Source organism: Sinohyriopsis cumingii, unplaced genomic scaffold (assembly GCF_028554795.1).
Source record: "Sinohyriopsis cumingii isolate HCF-2022 unplaced genomic scaffold, ASM2855479v2 utg002241l, whole genome shotgun sequence".
In the NCBI taxonomy this organism is placed as follows: domain Eukaryota; kingdom Metazoa; phylum Mollusca; class Bivalvia; order Unionida; family Unionidae; genus Sinohyriopsis; species Sinohyriopsis cumingii.
In genome coordinates this window covers 729996-755944 of record NW_028316168.1, presented here as the reverse complement: position 1 = coordinate 755944, position 25949 = coordinate 729996, and the positions used below count along the sequence as shown (strand labels likewise).

General features: G+C 36.4%; 2 protein-coding genes across 3 annotated transcripts in view; both read right to left on the bottom strand.

Moving 5' to 3' along the window:
• Positions 1–25949, bottom strand: part of LOC149770860 (toll-like receptor 2) — a 140173-nt gene that overhangs the window by 53964 nt on the left and 60260 nt on the right. The gene's annotated exons all lie outside the window — the stretch shown is intronic.
• Positions 354–25949, bottom strand: LOC149770861 (uncharacterized). Of its 2 annotated transcripts, XM_089949023.1 has the most exons (9): positions 24856–25948; positions 24214–24333; positions 20172–20286; positions 3305–3431; positions 2877–2966; positions 1818–2014; positions 1159–1315; positions 856–962; positions 354–407 (listed from the first exon to the last, which is right to left on the bottom strand). In XM_089949023.1, exons 6-9 carry the CDS (start codon positions 1992–1994, stop codon positions 387–389), a joined length of 462 nt encoding a protein of 153 aa, XP_089805149.1. In that variant the 5' UTR covers positions 1995–2014; positions 2877–2966; positions 3305–3431; positions 20172–20286; positions 24214–24333; positions 24856–25948; the 3' UTR covers positions 354–386. The 2 variants fall into 2 exon arrangements, with proteins under 2 accessions (XP_089805149.1, XP_089805150.1); XM_089949024.1 differs by having other exon boundaries at positions 1818–2966; positions 24856–25949.

Genomic DNA, 25949 nt, shown 5'->3' with positions numbered 1-25949 from the left:
AAAACATTACCATCCATCTAGGAGTTGCAATTGTATGAAATCCTCTTGTTGGGTAGTTTTACTAACAGGCTTTACAGCAGGGCCTTCCATTAGATTTAAATGTGGCAGGTAAGTTGACAAAGTAGGGTGAGGGGTTGAGAAGACCTACCCCAATGGGGATAATTCATTTTTTTTTTAAAGTAGCATGGTGTAAGGTAAAAGTAGATGGGCTGATAAGGAATCCACTGAATTTACAGACTAAAGGTTCAGACATTTGTTTTTAAGAGAAAAATGAAAGAAGGAAACAATACAACAGATATTTTAATATGACTTTAATGTTTATTTTCTAGATTTAATTAAGATTATAAAACAGAATCAGTCTCCAACTCCACTGTAAAGTTTATCTATTACTTCTTCTGCTCAGGCACCTGCAAATTAAAACAAAATTGTAATGCTTAAATAAAGTCATATCATCTCAGCACTACTTATATATGCAGAAGTCATGTTAATCAGCATTATAAAAATGTATGAAATTTTCTTCACTGCACTTGTGCTTCTCTTAATATCGTTAAGCCAAGATACAAGATAACTTTGCACTTGTCATTTCTGGCAAGTGGATAGTGCAATCAATTTGCGCAAAGATGAATTTATTTTGTCCAAATATTTCATGTGAATAAAAATTCCAAATGGACCAACTTATCCGATCAGACAAGATGTATGTATATTGTAGTTAGCTGTACTCTAGCTCTGATAGTCCTGGGCAATAGGATAAGCTGATTTTGTTATCAGTTTAGAAATGCATCTGCTTTGCAAATACTATGCTTTAAAAGACGAAATTGAATCCAATATTGATGAAATAAGAGTCATTTGGATTACCTTGTTTTTTATCATTCTGCGTTGGTTGGGTGCATATTTGAGGGTCTCTGATATGGCCTCTTCCATTCCATTTGCCTTTGCTTTGCCATTATTTTTCAAGCAGGCTTCTGCAAGAGTAATACAATGTTTTAAAATAAGTTTCACAAAAAAGGATGCATTGCATTTTTCTAAATGCCAGCAATAATCAATGGAATATTTTTAAAACATGTACTTTGAAATGTGGTCTCAAGTTACTTTATCAATTCATTTAAAAATCTCTGGCAAGTCACATGAAAAACACAATTTAAATCAAGCCATACTTACTTATCAAAACCTGACATATCACAAGCTCTTGAAATGCTTTTTTCCCTTTACGTCCCTTTGGACTATACTCTGGCCAGCCTTTTGTTCCAAGCTTTTTCATCATCCTGCAGACACTATCCCCAATTGTAAACCTGCCAAGGGAGCTCAAGTAGCATATCTGAAAATAATAATAATAATAATAATATTACTATTTTTTTGATTTTGATATTATTATTAGTAGTAATATTTCATGATTGATGTGACAAAATATGCTTGTATATGGTTATTTTTTGCCATGGTTTTGCAAGCAAATTTATTTTCTCTAACTTGAAAAAAATTTGATAACATTAACTATGCAACACAATGTACTAACAGCAATTATAAACCAAATTAACCACCGTGAATCTATTAACTTCATAAATGACATTCACTCAAGGATTGAATTAAAATAGCCACATAATATGTAATAGTGCATGTAGTAAAATACCTGTTACATGTTCATCTCTAAACATGTTTTGGCCTACATCCATAAGACAAAACAGCTGACCACTACATGTTCACCCCACCCCCAAAAATAATTATACAGGCACCGCAGAACTTGCATAATGCATATTGAGGTTCACAACAGCAAATAAAGGTTATAACAGTTTTTTTAAATAGAAAATAAGGCCCCAATTTACCATCTTCTTGGAGAGTTTGGGATTCTCCTCCAACCTCTGGCAAAGGCCCTCTAGTTCCTCCACTGAATCACATGGCATTGCAAGAATTTCTTCTCTATATTCTGTGTCTGTGCCTTGTATATGAACTTGGAGGGCCAGCTGCTCCAACAAATTCTCAACATTTGTGTCCAGTTTCATAAGTACATTGAACTGGAAATCTGTAAGAGATTTGTGATGAAATTAGTTTTGAAAGATCAAGATCATTATTATAAACTCCTTATAAAGATCTGTACAGTGAACATGGGTTTAACAATGAAAAATATTTATGGAATGAAATACATGGTTTTTGTACAGTTTATTTGAAAATAAATAAAACTTTTCCCTATAATCCTTTATGTTTTTATTCCCTGGATATGTTGTTTCACTGCTGGTGTCTGTAAAGTCTGCATTCAATGTAGATGGTTTAGGCGTCTGACTTACAGAAAACAATGGTATACATAAGAAAGGAAAATAAAAAAAAACCAATGGAATGATGAACAGTCGACACATCAATGAAAAACAATTCATTGTTTATTTGCACAAATAAGTCTTGAACAGTATGTTTTATGACCTATAATTTAATTAATTAACATCTCACAATGTTCTGAAATAACAGTATCTAAGCTACAAGAGCTTGTGCTTTCATGTCATAATCTTCCATTTTCCAAACAAATTTTGATGTTGACTCAATGTATATGACCTTAGCATTGAACACTAACATTCAAAATGTCTACAAGATGACAAAACTATTATCAACTGAAGTGACAACAAACCAATGAGTTTTACGTGCACTGAACATAAGCATTTTTAAATGCTACAAAATGTGTTTTTAGTGTACTGCCACAAATTACCCAACATTTTGTCAAACATAAAACAGTTCTACTACCTTAGATGAGAATTAAATTTATGAATACAGTGTATAATTGACTTACTCGTACTTAGTGAGCTGTAAATGAAATAAGAGATTATATAAAAGTCAACACCTGTAGTATTTGTTTCATTATTCTATAATGTACATTTTTTTCCATCCTCAATACTTACTACTTGCAGAGGAACTGGCAGAGAGAAATCTTTATATTCTCCACTCCAGAGTGGATGGGGATGGTGATGGTGTTGTCCTTCTGGATGCAGCTAAATGTATAAAAATAATCACTAGTCCTTAATTGCAGTAAAAAAGAAACAAAGAAATCTGACTGGATTGTTTGGCATGTAAACAAAATGCATACTGGTTGCAATGACCACCGTATATAAGGCTGTGATACAATATATCACAAAATGCATTCTTTTTTAACAAAACATCTAATCTCATATATACAGCATCATGAGTAAGTAAGTACTCTTAAACACATCTTATTAAACAGACAGAAAAATGATGAAATTTATACATACTTTTGATAAGGAATTTCCAATTGTGGTATGGTATAAAAGCAATTGATGAAAAAAGACCAGATAAACTAAATGAAACATACCAGCAGGATAAGAGGAAATCTTGGAGTCTGCAAAATACTCTCCATTTCAGGAGGTTTTGGATGAGATGGCTGACCACAAAGGTTTCCACTTGAGATTTTCATCTTTTTTTCAGTTCTTCATTTTCATCTGAAATATCAATGAGAATTTGTAAATACTGTATGAGTCCTTGAATACACTGACTCCTTGTGACATACAGGGTTTGCAGAACAATCGCTAGCAATATTCACCACTTTTAAATCCAGCTGGTGAATTTTCACCATGAAATGCATCCGAATGCAGTGAATAATCCTGGATCAAAGACAAAATAGTGTACAGAAATGTGCAATAAATTAGTCAAGCTCCAGACAAAACAAAGATATGATTTATCTCTGATTCATAATGACTTTTCTTGTGCTACAAATTTTACCAATGCAAATTAAATTGAATTTTGCAAATTAAATGGTACAATTAAGATATGTATGTCAAAAGATTACTAATCTTCAGCTTTCCAATTAATGCTAAACACAAGTATCAAGTCATGTATTTAGTCTCTCACCACCAATAAATGCATTCTTAAGTAATCATCCTAGAGTGCACCAAAGTCATGTGAACTTGATCCAATTCCAACATTACTGCTGCTTCAGTGCTTAGATCCAGTATTGCCTTCACTAACTGATGTTATTAATACCTCTCTCTCATCAGCATAATTTCCATCATTTTTCAAAACTCCCATTGTAAAACCTCTGCTGAAGAAACTAACACTACACCATAACGATTTAAAGAACTACTGCCCGGTTTCTAATGTCCAATTCATAAAAAATATCTTAGAAAAGGTTGTTCGATCCCAGCTTGTATCTTGTCTGAATTCAAACAGTCTTTTTAGCAATGTACAATCTGCATATCGCCCTTGCCACAGGACACAAATTGTGTCTGCAAATAGATTACACTCCAGCCCAGCTGATCTATGTTGTGGTGTTCCACAGGGGTCTGTTCTTGGACCTGTTCTCTACATTCTGTACACTCAGCTGCTCTCAAGTGTCATAGATCATCATCCAGTGTCTCACCAATTGTACAATGATGACACCCAAATATACAAATCTATCCACCCAAATGAAGTTGATGCTACCATCCAAGGTGTAGAGATGTGCATTTCTGATGTGAAATCATGGATGACTTGTAAAAAGCTGCAGATGAATGATGATAAAACTGATGCCATTCTGATCACAACACGAAGACTTTCTCATTCACATCCTTTACCTCACACAATAAATATCAGCAACATCAATATTAAATTCACACAATCAGTACAAAACCTAGGTGTTACTCTGGACAGTACTCTCACATTGCACCAACATGTCATGAACATATGCAAGGCTGCATATCTTGAGCTGAGACGCATCAGCTCCATTCTCAGATATCTTTCAGTTGATGCCACTAAAACACTTGTGTGTTCATTACTGCTTTCAAGACTGGACTATGGAAACTCAATTCTGTCTGGTTCATCTTAATATCTACTGCAGAGACTTCAAAAAGTTCAAAACATAGCTGCTTGGATCATACTTAGAGTACCACAATCAGAGCACACCTCCCCACTGCTCTGTACCCAACACTGGCTATCCATTCGATCCAGAATCAAACACAAAATTTGTTCTCTGTGCTACGTTTCACTGACAGACTCTAGTCCAACATACCTCTCCGACCTCACCTATGTGTACACACCAGCAAGATACTTACGCTCCTCTTCCGACAATCATATACTCATTATTCTCACTATGAAAACAAAGTCATATGGACAGCATTCTTTTGCATACCAGGGCCCAGCAACATGGAATGAATTGCCCACTGAATTTAGACACAAAGACTCAGTGATCCCATTCAAGAGTGCTCTCAAAACTACTTATTCTGACTGCAAAAACAAACTTAAAGACTTAATAATGTTAACTACCTTAAATATTCTCAGCATGTTTTTTTATGTTTTCTAATTTCATGGTGTTTGTTTTTGTAATCATATCATTGTGTATGTTGTCGAATGTTGCAAAGCGCTTAGAACTTCTAAAGATTAGGCGCTATACAAAGTCCTCATTATTATTATTATTATATTTAGCTTGGATGAATATTTTTAAAATCAGTGGCCATAACTAAAACAATGGGATTTTGTTTTCTGATCATCAAAGTATATTGGACACCATCCATGATGTACAATGCTGTCTGACATTTCTATGCACCTAAAGTTTCCATCTCAAATATTAAAGCAAAATGCATACCGAATTTGACAGATTGACGAAAATAAAATAAAGCAATGCTTACCATTTGAAAAGAGGCAACTGTCACTAGAATATTCTATTTAAAATGATATTAATTTTGGACACAGGGGATACCACCCCCCATGTTTTCCTGACTCGTGATATGTCGGCCTATTCTGTGCACAGCTTTGAAAAGATGTAATGTTTATCCATCGAGCTATAGAAATGAAATACATTTACTGTAGACTGTTTCTGTCAGCAGTTAAGTTGAGTAATTAGGTCAGGTTTATAGCTAGTTTACAAAATTCAATGTAGAATGCCAATAAATGACAAGACATATTTTTGCAAACTAAAGTGATCTTGAAAAAAGATTAGTAAAGTTTAACATTTTATAAAAAATAAGCTATTATGTGGAAGAGAAACAACAATGAAATAGGATGCAATGTGTTTGCGTCTTGTTGATGGGGGAAAATTACTAAAGAATTTAGAAACAGACTATACGCTGGGGAATTTTTTGAGAATTTATGTTCTGGCGACAAGTTTACATATTGGGTAGCAGATGATTTTGCATGTGCGGGACAACTTCTTGCAAAATTGGAAACTTGGATTAAAATGCAGTATTGTTTTAAGGTATACATTACCATATTTTATACAATGTATTGTATGATTCTAAAAGATGCATAGTTAATCGGAATTTCTGGGTTACAGATTCAAGAAGGTCATGGAGTGGGTCTACATGTTGACTAATAAATTACTATTTGATCCCCTAAGTGATATTTCAATTCTAAATTAAAACTAATAATACTTAATGTATAACCAAAAATGCGACAACCTGGTAGAGAGGCGAAAATGGATATAAAAAACTTCCATATAGCCTCAGCAAATTTAAACTGAATAAATAGGGAAAAAATAATTAAACTAAACAACAAGACAAATTATGATATGATTTTCATACAAGAAACACATAATAAGTTGACTAAAGAACTAATAACTTCATGTGAGGAAAAATTAAATGGGGTTATAATTGTGAATGATTATAAGGAGATGTAAGGGGAGGGGTAGCTACTTTTATCAAGAATAAAATGGGAGTAACTTGGGAGCAAAAAAACGGGAAACTTTTTTGCAGGAAGACTGATACATATTGTGATAGAGGACACTCATTTTATAAATGTATAAATACCTGCTAATAAAAACAAAAAGCAACAATTCATTGAAAACCTGTTTAAATAGGTAGAAACAATTTCAATGGCCCCCCCCCCCACAATCTGTGTTGATATTGATGGAAATATTGTGGATCTGATGTGCAATCTTACTGCATGTAAATCTTTCCAGAAAGCACCTATGTACTGTTTAGACACCGGTATTTGGTAACAGCCATATCTAGCGCAAAATTCAAAATGGTCATAGGACAGAAGGTTGAGTAGCTACAATGTCATAGCCTCAATGTCTCCACGAAGTAGGGATAGTAATATTTGTGCTAGGGTTGTGCTATTCCATGTCAATTTACAAGTAACCAAACAGGATTTGATTTGGAAATATTTTTCGCAAAAAGATCTCTTCTGCCAATGGTAGCTCAATGGCTGGGAGAAATACTGGCAAGTCAGATTGTATAAAATGTACAGCAATGTGTGCAGATAAAATTGTCAAAATTTTTTGCAGGTTTTAATGAAAGGGCTATATCAGCCTTGAAAGTACCAGAAATTTTCATTATAGATGTGGCTTGAGTCTACATGTTTTCAGTTAACAAAAACAGAGTATCAAAGCTAGTAACTGGCATCCTTGATAATTTGACTAATAACTATTTTTAATTAACCATTTCAGATTTATAAATATATACTCAATAGTAGTGAAGTGGGACGATATAGCGTCAATGGGACTTACCATTAAAAACCACCCTGGGACGATATAGCGTCAATGGGAAATTTAACATTACGGAAACCCCTGGGACGATATAGCGTCAAGGGGAATTTAACATGGGAATATGGGACTGTTTAGCGTCAAGGGGAATTGAACAGGGTGGGACTGTATAGCGTCAAGGGGAATTTAACATAGGCAAAAAAAAAAAAAAAAAAAAATCTTGGGCCTGTTGAGCATCAAGGGGAAATGGAACAGGGTCAGGACCCTATTTTAATAAGGTCCCGACCTGATGGGTCTATGGAAATGGAACAGGCGAAAATTGAAACAGGGAGGGGTCTCTATTTTTTATTTTTTTTTTTAAAAAAAAAAACAAAAAACAAAGGGGTAGGCAATGAAAGTCAAGATCTTTTCGAGACCTATGAGTGGCCCTGAAAAGGGCCTTTGGGTTTCTTCTTCTTCTAACTCTTCCACTTCTTCAACCATCTTCTAACTTTTACCAATATTCCTGTCATCTTCTTCTTTATTTCTGACTCACGCATCCAGTCAGGATGACCTATCACTCGGAATTTCTCCTGTATTCTTATCCAGTTATTGTTGAGTTGCTCAAAGCTTTCTTTTCTCTTTCTATTTTCTTCTTCTTTTCTTTCCTTAGACCACCTTTCTTTGATGTTCTTTACCTCTTCTGTCAGCACTTTCCTCATTACTTCTTCCGTTTTTGTCAACTGGTCGAACCCCCATTTTACGTATCGCCTCTCCATCCAATACTTTTTCTAGGAAGCACCTGACTTGGATGACATGGTCCAGTGATTCCTTCAAACTTCCCACTCTGACATAAGGTGGGTCAGTAAATCCTCTTGACTTGTTGACTTCTTCTATCATCACTGCGATGAGATCTCCAGCCACCTTTAGTCCTTTGACTTGAATAGTTAACAAGTCTTGCCTATTTCCATCACTCCATTCCTTTTCTATTCTTCCTACAACATATTCAACATCCATTATCCAAAAATAGATATCTCTTAATAGACTGAATAATTTTGTCACCTCCATCTTCTTTGTTTATTCCGTGGAATGGTCTGAACGATTGTTGTTGTTGTTGAGTTGAATTATAGTGGCGTGCGCTTCGCATTGAGCATGTACCACTGGTTTATGATGCCACAGGCACCTAACTGATTACTCCTTGGAGGAAGGAATGGAGCCACTTCCTCCAGGCATTTCTGTGTTCACAGAACACTAATTGATTGGGCCGTCAGGTCAAGGTACTTTTGTGTACACATCGATCTGATTGTAAGGCCTATGTTTTGTTTGAGTGGGATTGGACCCAGCACACACTCTGTCATTCATTTGCATTGATTAGCGACTAGTGGGATTGGACCCGATCTAGTCCGTATTTTTAATTTATGATGCGTGCACTGCACGTATGTGTTTTGATGTCTGTCCGTCGCAAAGGGCGAAAGTGGTCAGGCTCGGGCAGAGTTGTTTTGCCACAGGTTAGCAGGGTTTTTCCAATCCAGGGTATTTTTGTTCTAAATTTCCGTCTTTGGAATTTTGAATCATAAAAGCTCTGTGCTGTTTTTAAGAGAGATAGAGTATATTGAGGTCGATGTTAGCTTTTAGGTGACAGCATTTGTCAATTGGTTTTGCAGCCTTGTGCTGCTGGCCCTGGATGGAGTTGGTGTTTTTTCCATCTTACTGAGTAATTGTTTTTGGGTCCTAATTATCTAGTTGTAAATTTTGGTTGCAGCCTTGTGCTGCTGGCCCTGATAGTCATTGGGTTTTTTTGACTACCTTATACAAGTAATTTTTGGGGTGGTATTCTATATATTTGTTATATTTGCAGCATTGTGCCGCCGGGCCTGATAGTCGTTGTTTTTTTTTTACTACCTTATATGTGTAAGTTTAGGGTCTTAATACGGGGGATCCGTGATGGTCTATTCTTGCGACCACCTTATACGTTCTATTTTGGGTCTATATGGTTATACCTAGTTTTTGTCTTAGCTGTCACCTATGTAGAAGATAGACTTTTGGAGCTGTTAGTTAGGGTGTTAGGTGAGTATTAACCTGTATATTTCTTCCTGGTATTTGAACTAGGTGTTTTTTAATTTAATGATATTTGTTGGTAGAATTTTATCAGTCAGTGGGCTAGTTTTGATAAAATGAGTTTTTCTGTTGTTCAGAATTTGGTACTTGTTTTGTGAGTGTATTTATTTTGTAATACTTTTGGCTAGATTCGGATTAGATTCCCTCGTCGATCACACTCGCCTCTCATAAATGGAGAGTTCGGGGAGACCGAATCCTTGTCTTCGCCATTGGTCCAAATTTGATATATATATATATTTTATGTAAGTATTTATTAGTGTAATTTAGATAATTTCATTGCTTAGCCAGTTTCGGATTAGATTCTCTCGTCGATCACACGGTCTGAACGACGAATACTGTGGGTTCTTATAGTTAAAGCGCGGACGTGAAGAAAAACATCCCCCTAAGACTAAAATCTTATATTACCAAGATCATCACTTAAAACGTACAATTCACAATCTTCTCCTAGAGCAAAAGTAATCCACATAGTGAGTAATTTCAGACCACTGCCATTCAGGGTAACGTTCAAGAATCTCATTGAACTCTTTTGATGTAAACGGTCTAAAGCGATATAATAGTATGAATGCACCCTTGACCCAGAGAAATCTAACACACTGGTTGACTTTTTTTCACTTATCTCTTGTGAATTTCTAGGAATGAAAGTTCTACAGTTACCCATTAAGATTTCACTCTGGCAAGCCCCTGCCAAACTTCCTTGTAAATCTTCACTTGCAGTTCTTTAGGTAATGATTCAATATCGTTTTTGAAATGAAGTTTAAATACTGGTCTCGGTGATGTCCAACATTTGACTCCTAACCAATCTGGTTTCTTCTTCAACGACATGGTAAGTTACTTCAATGTCTCGGTCCCACTAAGGGTAAGTAATGACAATTCGGTGACCAACGAGCATGTTCTAGATAGGCCGAATCTTGTGGTTCCCAGTGGTGAAGTGACACACCACAACTGAAGCACTTGACTTTATCTCCTTCGTCCAAGTAGAAAAATCTGGCTCTGGCTAATTCTTTGGGGATCGGTCCTCCCAGATACTTAGGCCATTTTCCTATGAACGATTGAAGACGATTTTCAAAGTCGCAGTATTTCGACAAACACACAGGGAATGAATATTCGTCTTTCACAGGTTCGTTTCGATGAGGGTTGTGTGACATGGACAGGAGTTTGCTCAGGGCTGGATGACATCCGTTGGGGGGTAGACGTGAAGGTGAACATCCACATTTAAAATGAAACCCAGTAAAGTGTCCAAGAGGACGAGCGGCATCGCTTTCACATCCCTCAGGTTTGACACGCACAGCATCACTTTCCATGATAGGGGTAGTGAGAACAAAGTTCTCATGATGCTTTACGGCATCGCAAGGGTCACAGCGTACAGCATCGTTCCCATTGCAAGGCTCACAATCGCATTCCACTTCAGAAGCCCCAAACTTGAATTGTGCCTTTCTGAACTTGTTTTGTGTTTCTCTGAAAGTATTCATCTTGTTCGCTTGGTCTTGGTAGTCACAATGAACTATCGATCTTGACCATAGCCAGTTTTTATACTAGTCACAATGCAGTCTCAAGCTTGTACATCGTTTCTTTTTTTATATCTAGTTTTGGAAGGTACCGTCTCTAAGGTACCGTCATAATTGTACCGTAGTGTAATGGGTGGAAAGGCCATAGAAAGGTAAGGGCAGTGCAAAGACCATCGAGTATGTTCCAGAATAGCTGAACCTTTATAGATACATAGATCCATTCGTAACTTCAGTCCACAAGCGAAACACTGTACTTCGTATCCCAATCCTGACTCAGGTCCCAAGTAGACAAATCCTGTTCTAGCTAAAACATGCGAAGAAGGTAATCCTTCCCTATCCGTAGGCCATTTTTGAAATGTGTCCAATCGACGGGCACAATCACAATAGTCAGGTAAGAAGACTGGAAAATGGTAGGGTTTGAACTTGGAGTTCTCATCAGGTTTCTCACTTGATTCTTGCTGTGGCGTAGTCATGCTTCTGGTGAGTGGCTATCCACTTACAACCAATGTTTTATACCGACATGTCCATATGGCAATGTAAAGTGATGGGGAAGCCGCACTCGCTTCTGATACACGATTTGACAGACTTTTTCCAAGGGTCGAATGATGATGTGGTGAGTGGGTAAATGTACAATCTTGTTCAGTTGATAGGTGGTCACTTTAAAGTGTTCATCTTCTCTAGACTGCAAAGCTTCTTTCAATACGCCAAAGTTCACCACTCGACTGGTACGATAATTCAGAGTCAATCCTTTCACTTTACACTTCGTGTGCACTTCTCATTGTTTGTCCCGGTATTCGTAACCGTAATTTTTAAGACCGCCACTGGCGAAACTTAGAATCTTGTCGCCAGAATGCTCGTCTGTCCAGGCTCCTAAACGGTCTCCTTCGATGTTAGGGTGCTGTTGACTCGGGTGATCGATGTAGATGCAACTGTCCGTGTCAAAGTACAGGACGCATTCCCCTAACAGTTCTAAAGCTTCGTACAGTTTTAAGCGAGCATGAGCTGTCACGTAAGCTGCAATGATGACATTTCCAAAAGGATCGGCTTCTACAAAGTCCAGATCTTCTTCGTAATTGACTAAGATCAAATCTTCGCAAACGACGTCCACGTGTTTGATGAATTTAGTTTTGTTGTGAATCATCTGGAAGTAGCAGCAAGGTTCTGTCAAATATTCCATCTTGGGTAAACACGGTCGTTGTGCCATTTTACCCCACAAGCAATTTAACATCACTTTGGCAAACGATCGCCTGCCTTCGTTTTTCTCGATGTGATCTAAAGTAATGCCTTCTTGTGCCCAGTATTTCTCTTTGAGTGTCTTTTGGTCTTCGGGAGTGTGACACCAGGACGGATAACCACTGGCTTCTTGCTTTAGTTTCAAAAAGGCATCCACGTAGTCTGCCAAAATGCCTTTCTGAGTGGGGTCACCCTTGCTGTATTGTTCTGTCTTGGGAAAGTGACAAATTTCGTACACTTCTAACAGTTGGTATCCCATGTCCAGAGCTTTGGACAATTCTACGCTGACCCACGCCCCGTCAAGGCCCGTTCTTCCTGGATGTGTTGACAAGGTTGGTCTTGGTTGCACGTTTCAGCACAAGTACGGCACAAAGGAAACATCAGTTTGTCTTGACAATGGTGAGGTAGAACGGGATGGTACAAGTCAGTGGGAGCCAAAACTTTACATTTGATCAAGCCTTCGTATTGTCGAATGTTTTTCAGGTCAATGTGTTCCGTCAACAATTGTGGGTGCCCTGCAGGAAAGCGACAATATTTGCACACGTAGGGATACAGTGAACACACGTCCAAGTATTTGATTTCTTCTCTTTCTCTTCGTCGGCTTGGTACAGCAAACTGGTGGCATTGGTCCTTCCTCCGTACAAACTATCCCTCGGGTTCAGGGGATCCATGAACTGGTAACTTTCCACGAGGCGTTTAAACTCGGGATCGGTTTTCAAACGGTGATGGTACTCGTGTTCCCACATTTCCACCACTTAGTATCCTTCCTGTTCTAACTTTAGGCGTCGCTGACATGGTACAAGTCTTCCATGGTTCATTGTAAAAACTGATTTTTAGTGCCACGGTCAGGGTAACAGACGGGGCATCCGTGAAATAAGCAACCTTTAAACTCGTACACAATCTTGGGGTTTTCTAAGTCCCAACCATCGACCGAATGCATTCTGATGGTCTTTTCACCCCCTCCGTTGCGGGCATGCTGAATCCATTTGTCTTCCTTGTCGCACAAGTAATGTAACCAGCATAGGGCTTTGACCAAGTATTGACGTTTGACATAGTTTGTCATTTGAGGACTGATGACAGCCACGGTGTTTTCAGGCATGAATCGTTGCCGGTACACTAAGGAACATGCTTTTGCAATGGTGCAAGCTTCTTTCAAAGGATCGACCCCTCCGTGTTCCATGAACAGTTCTCTAAATTTTCCACAGCAACGCCGTAAAATGTCCACATCGGAACGACAATACTTTAGCATTTCTTCCTGAAAGTCGAAAGGGTCAGAGGCGTGAGCCTGGTACCAAGCATAGAAAGCTTCTCGTTGTTCGGTACGCATGCTGTCAGGGTCGTAATAGTGAGCCTCAGGCAAATGGGGTAGAACGGTGTGTTGATTGGCTTCCGTATTGAAAAAGTGTGGAAAGCACCCTTTAGCCATTTCTGTCATTCCAAACGTTTTAGGCATTCGACTCAAAGGCATGGCTAAGTAACTCATCGAATCTTTAAACTGTACTTGTCCCACTTGCATGAAAATGATTTTGGCTCCGTTCAAAGTGACTTTAGGACGTTCGGTGCCATGTTCTGTATAGTATCTGTGAAGAAACTGTCCATCGTATCCGGAGAAATTGTGAGCCATCACTGTGGCATGACGATGACAATCTCCGTAACGTTCGATGTCCTCTTGGCTCCACATCTTGTCGATGGGGTGTAAGACCCATCGAGCGAAATCGGCTAGCGTGTTCGGTCCTCGAAAGATTTTTTCACGTCCTCCAGGAATCTTGCTGCAGTGAGGGCAATGACTGAAAATAGGTTCTTGAATGCACTTCTCGCACGCTTGATGAGCCACGCAGAAATTAGGAATGTGAATACCAGTCTCTTGCATGCATTCAAAATCGAAAAAGATGAAATTGCCTTTCTTCTTGTGACCGATCTCTTTCTCTGGTTGGGGTTGGTATTTTTGCACGTAGCATTTGTGTTCCAAGTCCACGATGTGGCAGCAAATGTGACATTTTTTCTTTCCTCGACATAGGTGTGCCTTGGCATTATTGGTAAGTATGCCTTGTCCACAGGTAGGGCACAATCTCAGCAGCTGACAAGCACATTTCTTCTGTGAACCTTGCATCTTCAAATGTTGTTGGTAACAGGCAGGGCTGACAAACGTGCGCAGACAAGTTGAACAATGCACTCGTTCTTGTCCTTCGCTCAGACAGGGTGGAGAGGTCAAACATGCTGAGCATTTCGATCCACATCTCGGTGATGAACCCTTCTGCTTTCTCTAACGGTACTTTGGACTTGAAATCTTTAAACTTCACCGTGTATTTGTAAGCCGTAGTTCTAAATTTTCTAGAGGGATGCTTTTCCGTCTCTTGAATGGAATAGTACTTTTCAGGGTTGACTAAGGGTGGTGAAGTTTGTTTAGAGGGTTTGGATTCTGGTTCACTCATGTCCTCTTCAAAATCACTGGCATGAATTTGTGCCAAGACTTCAGCCCTGGTACGAGGCGATAAAGCACGTTTCTGCCTCTTACTTTTTTCTTCTTTCTTCTCAAATGAATTGGATCGTTTCATCTTGATAGCAGAAAGTCAAATGACTAAAGTTTAAACACCATGGACTAATTTATAGTCATAGCAGACCAGCGTATATAAAAGGGTATGTGTCTTGTCCTTTCACTATTCATTTCACTCTCAAACCGAGCACAACGATGGAAGAGACTACCCAGATCGAACGTTTCATCAGAGCTTCGCGAGGGGTCATCCAAAAATTCTCTTCAGACCAGCCGAGGGACTACTCTCCTTCCTTTCAAGATAAAAGTCAAGATACTTGCTATATCTGTCAGAAGAAAGGGCATTGGTCTTCAGAGTGTCCAGACCGTCAAAAAAGAAAAAAAGGGGCTAGAAAAGACAAAAGTCAAGATACCTGTTATTATTGTCAAGAAAAAGGACATTAGTCTCCAGATTGCCCAAAAAAGAAACAAGAGGAGTCAGAAGAAGAGAGGGATTCTTCAGACGAAGAAGAGGAAGAAAACAGGTGAAGAAAAAGAAACAGGAGAAGAAGAGAAGAAAGTGAGGAGGAATAGGAGGAAAAGACTGTGATGGTGAAGAAATTCAAAAAACAGAGAGAGTGAACAATGAGACAGAAGAAGTTTATGAACTTTTTAAAGTGCTCTGTTGTGAATTGTGAATTGGATTGTAAATATTTATAAAAGAATAAATTAGGTATTAAAAGGTAAGTGTCTTTGGGTTTTGATTTTAAAATAAGAACCTACACTCACACATTCATACACACGTACTATAGAGGTAAAATGTTTTTTTTTTTAGTTTGAATGGATGTTGGCAATTGAAAGTCTATCTCTTTTCGATAGACGTGGGTGGCCCTGAAAAGGGCCTTTTTTGGTGTAGGGGTGAGTTTAAGCAATAAACTTTAACTGCCTTAAGCCTTTGCCACGGCCAAGGCCTACTTCTGGACTGCGTAGTGTTGATGATGATGATTTGGTTGAAATCACTAAGGGTGGCACGGGAGGCTTAGTCACAGGGTTGGAGTGTTTAGCTCGGGAAGGTCGTATTCTCTTTGGTCGTAATAAAGAAGTCTGATAACATTTCTTTCAGACTTCTTAACTCCGCTAAAATGTCTAACAGTACCGTGACCATTTGATTTTCACACCCTTGTTTCTTTGCTGCTGCTTCTTCTTCTTCTTGTTTTTTTCTTACCTCTTCTTTTTTGCTGCTGTTGCTGTAGGAGAAAAGCTTGTTCCGCTTCCTTTTGCTATTGTATAAATTTCTCCAATTCTTCTTTCTGTCTCTGACTAAATTTCTCCAAGTGCGGTAATGAAGGAGAAGGTGACGAAGGTTCCGGAACAAATTCTTGCGAGGTAAGAAAATCCACAAAATCCCAATTCACCTCTTCTGAAAGTAAGTCCGGGTTCCCTTGGGTAGCCTCCACAGCTGGTGCACCCCAATTTATCGTTTTCTGAGTTTCCGTCATGTTGAAAAACTGTCGCATGAATTGACTGCACACAGGTGCTAGCAAATCTATATAGACCACATGACGTCACAGACTGCTCTCTTCGGATTGGATGTGGGCTGACTGAATTTTGTAACACGTGTTTGGATTGGTCAATGAACTCAATCCGTTTCAATCCTTCCTCTCCCTATAAATAAGTGCAGTTCACTGCATTCCTTCACCTGTTCTCGGCGCCTCAACATGTGGACCAATGTTCAATCTTCTACGCTTGTGTCTTCGATGATGTTCAGGACAGACATACCGATGTACGTCCGATCCAAGTGGACAGTTGTCCATAGGACAGATACCAGCCTATGGATATGTAGGATCTATGTGGAGAGGCAAGGATGTCTCAAAAGAGTTTTAGTCTATGGTCCTGCAGTCAGGCGAAGCCTAAGGACAAGAAGAAGTCACAGATGCCCTTTATGTTAAGGGCATATTAACATAAACCCAAAGGCCCTTTTCAGGGCCACTCATAGGTCTCGAAAAGATCTTGACTTTCACTGCCTACCCTTTTTTTATTTTTTTTTTTTTTAAAAAATAAATAAAAAATAGAGACCCCTCCCTGTTTCAATTTTCGCCTGTTCCATTTCCATAGACCCATCAGGTCGGGACCTTATTAAAATAGGGTCCCGACCCTGCTCCATTTCCCCCTGACGCTCAACAGGCCCAAGATTTTTTTTTTTTTTTGCCCATGTTAAATTCACCTTGACGCTATACAGTCCCACCCTGTTCAATTCCCCTTGACGCTAAACAGTCCCATATTCCCATGTTAAATTTCCCTTGATGCTATATCATCCCAGGGGTTTCCGCAATGTTAAATTTCCCACTGACGCTATATCGTCCCAGGGTGGTTTTTAATGGTAAGTCCCATTGACGCTATATCGTCCCACTTCACTACTCTCAATTTGTTTATACCAATATTAAGTTTCTGTATGTCACTGTGTTTAAGTTTTGATTTTCTCTGTTTTATTTCACTTGATACAAACACATGCTGACTAATCTTGTCATGTGGTGTATCTCGATCATACTGTAAAAGTGCATAGCTTAACACAGGTTTCGAACTCTTGCTATGAGCAGCAGCAGTAAACATGGCATGTACCACGAGAAATCAACTTTTTTTCTTCTTGGCTATAAAATCATTAGGTACTAATGTGTAAACTATTAAGTTGGTAATTTTTTAAATATAATTATTGTGCAGATTTACTAAATGTACTTTTGCGATACTAAGTCCCATGTTTGTTTAAAGGTTCTAACAAGCTGGGGTTTTTATGCAATATGTCATAAGTATATAAGGTGTTGTGGGCTGCATGTATGAAGACAGCTCAGCAGCTTTCTAACTAATATTGCAATTACTATGAGCTTTTTTAAAAGTTATTTATTTTCTTTAAGTTGTTTCTTACTGTTCTGTATATAGTTTAGAAACTTTAAGCAATATTTTGAACTAGTCCGATAACATAAGACACATCACCCAATATTTTTGTTCGGGGGCTGATGGGTCTTACTGCCTAATGAAGGGTGCTGTGTGGAGCGTTTTGATGTCGACTAACAGTGTAATGAAAGTCAAATTTTCAGAAATATCACACACAACTGGTAACCAATAACAATGCATTTCTACAAAGTAAAGTTATAATGTTTTTGTCAGACTTTACTTACCCTGATGTCTTTTCTCTAATAAATTCAAATTCTCACAAAAGAACCGGACCTGTTTTCAAGTTTTGTTGGCCCACATTTCAGTTGGCTGGAAAGCGATAAAAGTCAGAAATGCCAAAATCGGGTTAAGCTGAAACATTATTCTTTAAGGAAACAAATAAAAATATGTTTTGCCTATTGAACTGTAAGCAATGTTTCGTTTCATTCAAGAAACATATTCCCCACATGAACCTACTTAAACAAACTTTGGCGTACCTCGACTACCATTGCATTGCAACAAATTCAAATGTATGTCAATGGAACATGAAAATGTGTCCATTTGCTAGTGTCATATTTTCACTCCACCAGGATAAAGACAGCACTGTAAGTATATTAATTACACATAAATTAGTGGAAGAGTGTCGATATAGGCTGCCAAGTGTGTGAGCTATTCCTGAAACTTGGACTACTCATTCCGATGACAATTGACACTGGAACACATATACATGGCCGTTATTTGGGTAGTAAGACATAGCACTAAAACAAAATATTTTGGACTTGTACATTTTTGTTTAAGATTTTATTTAAGCACAAAATATTTATTGATGGAATTTAATGTGCTTTTCTCTATTCTAAATTATATAATTAATATTCATTCCTAACTTATTTTACAAGCAAACTACATATAGTTATATCATTTGTTATAAGAACTTGGCTATATTGTCAAGTGAGTGTTATCTTCACATACCAACACGTTTATTTTGTATGTACTGATTTTCTGTATTTAAGACTCTAATTCCATGCCTGAGAAATTTTTCTTATGCTGCAATACATGATTCAATTTCTTATACAGTATAAATCCAAAAATGTTCTCAGGGATGTAGAATACCCAAGTCATTGTGAGTGTTATCCTTGCTGATTTGATCTTTGCAATACAATTTAATCATTACTTAATCCATGATATGATTGAGGTTTTTTTAAACTAGTAATTTTTTTAATTACATTACATTTTTTTGTAATGTAACAAATCCAAATCATACACACACACTTAATCTAGCACTTCATACACATAATTCCAATGTCTTCACAAAAAGCTCAAAATGTCAAAGTCACTGTGAGTGTTATCTTCACTGACATAATATTCTAATTTCAAGTCAACAATAACTTATTAATCTAGCAATCCAGAAAAGCATAATTTAATGACATTTTTCTTTCATAATTTACTAGTTGTCTAAGTCTGAGGTGGGCAAACTATTTTTCAATGTAGCCACAGGTGTGGTGAATGAGAAGTGAAAAACATCATACGATGCCACAACTGAGCCAAACTTACATGGCCAATTTGCCACTTGTGGCAATTGGTGACAAGGTTGCCCACCCTGGGTCTAAGTCAGTGTGACCATTGTCATTACCAGCCTGAAACCCAATTTAATGCCATTTGTATAAATTCATTTCAAATAAATATTATGATATAGTTGAAGTGTAAAGTCAAGCAAGTATTCTGTTTGCAGATTTTACATTTTAGATATTACAGTAAAGTCATATTTTCTCTTGTGTAGTAAACTTTATTGCAACTGGTTCCAAAATAGTAAAACTTATTCAGTTTTCATTCACCAGAATAGGTATTAATACAATCCTGAATTAACTGTATGGTACTAAAATATACCCTGATCTTGTGTGAGATTGTAATATACAGAACTATACCTCAAGACAACAATAATATATTGAATTTATATTATATCAAGACTGTCATGGTTATGAACTCCAACTTTATTCAGGTTTTTTCATAATAATTGATCATCTTGTGTTATGGCTGAAAAGAAATCAAAGTTCATTTTAACTCCATTCTCTCCACATTTGTCAGTTGTTAAGAGGCATACTCATCATCGGTGTTATAGTAAAATGTAATCTTATCTGGATCAATCTTGCTGGTGTAATATATGAATGGAGAAAGAATATTATCATCCAGATTAAAATATTTTTTATTCAGACTCTACTGAAAATTTTAGCTGGATATGGGATACGGAGCCTGATGTGTACGAACAAAGCAATGTGTACCATGACCTTTTTAATTTAACATTTTAAACTCCTGCAGATGAAAGAGATTTTTAGATCCATTAAATTGTATTAACAAAAACATTTCTTCAGTATGATTTTCCTTTACTTAGTAGTGACAAAACTCATATTTTAAAGTTGTTGTTTTGTGTTTGGTTTGGCTTTTTATGGTAAAGCAACACAAGTTATTTAGTGCCAAGGCACTTTAAGTATAGTGCCTTGCCCAAGGACGCACCATGGTAGCTAACCCAGGTTGGTCCGATGGTAGAATTTGAACCTACCTTATTTCACAGGTCCAGAAAGCTAACCACTGAGCAACTACAGCTCCCCATCTTATAGTGGAATGCTGGTATACTTTATGATCAAGAAGGATGGGTTGGGGTATGCATGTTGCATCTGAAAAAAGTGATGGAATTTTTGTTTACATAATATTTTAGTCATACAATATGAATCATTTTCTATAGATTTAAGATGTATCAGATCAAGTTAAGAAAAATTATATATTCTGTTTCCTGGGAATGTACTAAAATTCACTGTTATTGTTTGATTTTTTTGGTAGTAAGCTTACTTGGTATTTTTTTCTTTTTAACTTGAATACCTAATTTGTTAACATCCTGTCCTAAATCTTCATGGTTCTGTCTATAAAGTGACAACTGTTGATACATGTAGGGAAGTTTTTGTTTATATCTTTTGATTTTTGTGGTTCTGGAAGTTGCAGTATTTGTTGTTGTATTATTAACCATTTCAGTAATTTAATGAATGCAGAGTATACTGCTCTATAAATGAAATTTAAGGGAAGATACTGTAAAAGTATGTTTCACTGCAAATATAAATTGTTTAAAATAATAATATATCATTTATCATATGACTATTCAATTGTGGTAACTAGTATTCCATCCAATATCTATATATTAAAATATGCCTTTTCATACAGCTGGTGATCATTTAGATACAAGTCCAATTGAACATAATCAAATTATCAGTGCAGGTGTTTTTATTAGTAGTAGTATTGCAAGTATAAGTGTTAGTATTAAGATTTCATATACAGGTATGATAAGTGTATCATAATGTTTAAATGATGCTCCTTGTTACAACATAAAATATGTTCATTGAAACAAATGGTTCACTGGTAAATTGGCAGTAAAGGTCTTCACTGAATTATGTTGCATAAACTATTTTACAATAAAACATATATGATGCATCTCAATTATGATGATGTGGAGGAGGAGGATTAATAATAATGCAGTTTAAGTTATCTTCATCACATAAGTTCTAGCAGATGTGTCATTTTTATGTGGCTCATTATCAGTTTGAAACTGGTCTATGATTCCTGGATCTGGACATATCTGGTCCCCTGCTGTTGTGCTGCTATGGTCTTTACAGTTCATTAGGATATCAGTTACACTGGTTTACATTTAGAACCCCATGGGATGGAATGCCCAGTTTGAAACTGAGAGAATGGTTAATTATCCATAAGATAACTCCTGCAGTTATTATTAGGTTTGATATCAAGGTCTTTCATTAAAAGCTTTTCAACTCATGTTCTGTTCTACCATACAGATAAATAAAGTCAAATTCAAGGCTTTCAGAATTGTCCAGTTTGTTTCATGAGTTGTCACTTTGATGGGCAGGTAACTAACTGTGCAGCAGACAGACTGTATATTGCCACTGTACCATATAAATATCAGTGCTTAGTCTGCTCTCAGTGGCTGTGGTTTGATTAGTTACAAGTGTCATCACATGTGACTAATTATTAACCAATGTAATGAAACTTATATAATTAGAAGGCTGTATTTAAAAACTCTAAAGATCTTAAATGTGTGCTAGAGGGTAGGGTTAGCAGTTATAATCCCAATTATGTTTGTGACGAGCAAAAGCAGCTGCACACATTTGAGCTTTTAGTTTGGTTCTGGTAGGGTCAAAACATGCAGGTACATTTTGATCTTTAAAAATTAACATAATTCCCATGTAATACTTTCCAAACCTAAGTATGCAATTGATCTGATAAAAGTTTTGAGATTACTGTTTAGGCTCTGTTCTTACAATACTAGATATACCTGACTACTCCACAGTGAAATGGCCAACTGTTAAGTTATATAAGCCAGATGAGTAATGTTAGCCATTTGTTTAAGTGTTTTCTCATTAATTTCATTTGTGTCACAGAGTTGCATGCAATATTTCTTTCTAGAATAAATTTATTTTATTTTCTAATTGTGTATTTTATGGTCTCACTGGACAGTTTATCTGGTGAATTTTCATCCGACAATGACCAATTACAGAAAAATGAGAATACTTTTACACTGAAGATACTAACAAAAACAAACTAATGATTTTTGTAGAAAGCATACATGTGAGATTTTGACTGCAGTAATCAGGTTAATTCCTGATGCAGCTATTGATTTCTATACTGAACCATCACTGCCACCATCTCCTAAATTTTACATTCATTTTTGACAAGAAATAGCTATTTTCAATATTTTTATGTGACAAGGCAGCTAAAAGAATCAGTATGTGCCTTATGCATGAATAAAGTTCACTAGTACTATAACAAATTAGCATACTTTTCATCAACCCTCAACCATCTAGATTTTTTTATATTTGCCTCTGTAGCAGACACACATAAAGGTCAGCAGCTCATTTGCAGATCAAGTTACGCATTTGATCTCCAATGCTCATCTAACTGTGACAGGCAGTCACTAACAAGCCAACCTATTTCCATGCCTAACTCAAAGTAAATCTAAACCACATTATAGATTTAGCTTATGTGTGAATTTAGAAATGCTAGGCTTGTGATAATTAGGTTCATGCCTTCTACCTTAAAAATTAGGTGTATGTCAAAATACGAAACTATCCAGTGAAACCTATGATGTTAATTTTAATCCCTATGGGATTTATGACATAAAAAACCCAAATGCTTTATGTATTAAAAGGTAACTAATGGGGGCAGGATCTGCAGTGAATCAATGGTATGTATGATAGACTCCTGATAAAAATGTTTGTGTTACAATCCTGTTATCAAGTCAACCAGGTTACCTACTGCAATGTACCCTTGCCTTACTCCAATTTCCTCAGTACTCAGTAAACAACTAGTGTTGCTGTACATAACAAAACCAGTCCATATTGATTTTACCTATTTTACTAAATCCTGACAAAAATAATTCTCTAAATAAAGCATGATTAATATGTGAAGGTCTCGCATGTAATCAAACTCTTCCAAGCTTTTAATGATAGGAACCGATTTATCAATGTTTATCAAATTTACACGAAAAACTATTTCTTATTTGTTATCAAATATGTTAGATGTTTTGATCATATAAGCATTTCTGCTACATTAGATCAAAATAATCTTTTTGTCAGAAATAGAGCCCTTATAGTATTTGCAAAGTCAACCAATCAGATGCAGAATTTGAGTTTAATATGAATGAATATTTCTTTTACAAAATTGCTCCTTTGCTATATCTTGATGAGATAAATCTATTTACCAAGTCTGATAAAATTAATGAGAAATAGTTTTAAGAGCAGTAGCAAGAATGGCTAGTGAGATGTAGAACCACCACATTATATGTATAGAATTTGCTTACAGCCTCAGACATACAAGCAAATAATTAAACAAGTCAGATCTAAATTTGATCATAAACACTGTTGTGCAAGTCGTAAGAAACTCTGCCAATCAGATGCAAGGTCACTTCATTAACATACCTTTATCACATTCATAATAAGCATCATTGTGAAGCTTGACTATACAAGCCCAATGGCCAAGTATGATCAAACTTGAATCAGCAGTAGTGGTTATAACCTCGTGTATTTGTATGCATCTTCACTTCTTCAATCTAGATCTCATTTATATAAGCATGTATTCTAAATTTAGTAAAAACTGCACTATATGCATAAATACTGCATGTGGTGGTAACATGCTCAGTCAGGTGAAAGATCACTTTATTATTATTAACGGTTAACACTCATCAAACATTGAGGACAACTTAATGATTTTAGTCTATATTGTGGAAGTATGGCTTTTAGGCTGGTTAAAAGAACTCAACTAATCTTATACATGATCACCTCGTGTATATACTTGGATTTTGCTCATTATTAGATTTATCCAAGATGTTGATTTAAGCCCAAAACCAAGTTTTATATAAACAAATTGATCAGAACTATGGACTCCAAAGTAGCTAATTTCTTCCTGTTGAAAGACAGAAGGGATGTGAAATAAATAACACACTCTGGACCATTACATAAACCCACTTAGCCTTTTGACCAATTGAGATAAAATAGCAACAATAATGTTAATTCAGATTGATAAATTATGTTTTCTCACATTACCTCTAGCCCTTTTCAACATGGATGTTTTTTTTCTTCCACATGTCAGCTCTTAATTAGTGGCCCTTTCCCATCATGAATCTTGTAGGTGAAACTCTCAGAATTAGGCTTTTTAATTTGTATCTGAAAAAGAAAAAATTATTGGTCTGCATATATCAATGTCACCTTTTCTGTATTAGATTAAAATACCATATGTGTGTGTGTGTGTGTGTGTGTGTGTGTGTGTGTGTGTGTTCATTTTAGAATTTAAGCATACTTGTCTCCATATGTTTATTTTACAATTGATGATGATAACACATAACTGGTTCAATTGATAAAATGTTATTTCTGACTTCTTACAACTGCTCATTATATCTGAATTTACATTCAATGTTTGTTTTAATTAACATATTTGGGATAATGGGCAAATTATTTATTTTGTAGTTTATCATTATATCATTTATCAGTAATTTATCATTCAAATATTTAAAATATAGTACCATTATACTGACTTCATATTCTATATGATATCCCAGCAATACATGTTAAGCAGATAAGTGCAAATAAAAATGTTTAGAATGTAAAAGTTACTCCAAGCTCAAAGAAGATCTGCAAAAGATAATCTCCAACATATCACTAAACAAAAAGCGAAGTTAACGCAGTTACCTTTTTTTATGATGTCTCAAACACCAACGGTATTGTACAGCTACGTCTTCTGAGTTTTACCGTCATCTTGTCTTTCAAACCAGAATTAATTTCTTGAGCTCTTACAAAATGAAGAAAATTTTAAAAACTATAATTTAAGCAGCTTCTTTACATGACATAAGATAAATTATTGCACAGTGCTATGTCTTTCAGCACGACGCAACTTCACATTTGGACGGCGTGCTGTGTGGGCATCCCTGACACAGCAACTGACATGAATTCTCTATTAGCAGACAATAATTCGGAATAAATCCTCCGCAAATCTAACATTCTCGATTTTTCATAGTTCCACTTTTTCACTGTTGCATTTGTTTGATTGTACAATCGCTCATGAAGTTCAATGAATCAAGTTCATCTGCTGTCTGAAATCCCGGTTCAGTTGGTATTTTCTTCCGCGCATGATGCCGTGTAAATACAAGTTACGGTCGACATTCAAAGTGGTTTAGGTTAATTTATTATTTTCCTTTATTAAGGTCATTTGCAGAAAGTGTTTCGCTAGGATGAGATAATTTTAAAAAAATATAACAAAAAGAAAACTTTCTTTTCCAACGCTAATACTGGATATATTTCAATTTGTGATTGATATTATAAATAAATATTAAAAAAAAAACATTTTAGCCCGTGGCTTCGGCGCGCCACTCGTTTTTGTGGTTTTTTTAAAATGTTGTTGGTGTTGTTTGGTTTTTGTGTGTGTGTATCACACTAAGAAACATACCAGGTATTAGGCCTAACGTAGGAAAAGAAATTATCCTCTATTTGTTACTATTCTTACTGTAAAATGACGCAAAAGTGATCAAATTGCTATTAAGATTTTGTTTTATATAACACTTACCGCTCGTTTTCCTCGAGATAAAGCAGCCACTTGAAAATGATTATAAAATCTGTGACAGATGAAGCATGTGGTTTACATAATTCGTAATCGCCTGCCTTAAATACTGCAGGGATTTGCTAATGCATTTCATGGCCCTCGTTTGAATAGATACCAACGATCATGTATATCGACCAAAATTTGTATATTCCTGCCCACGATCATGTATTTTGTATTAAACCGTATA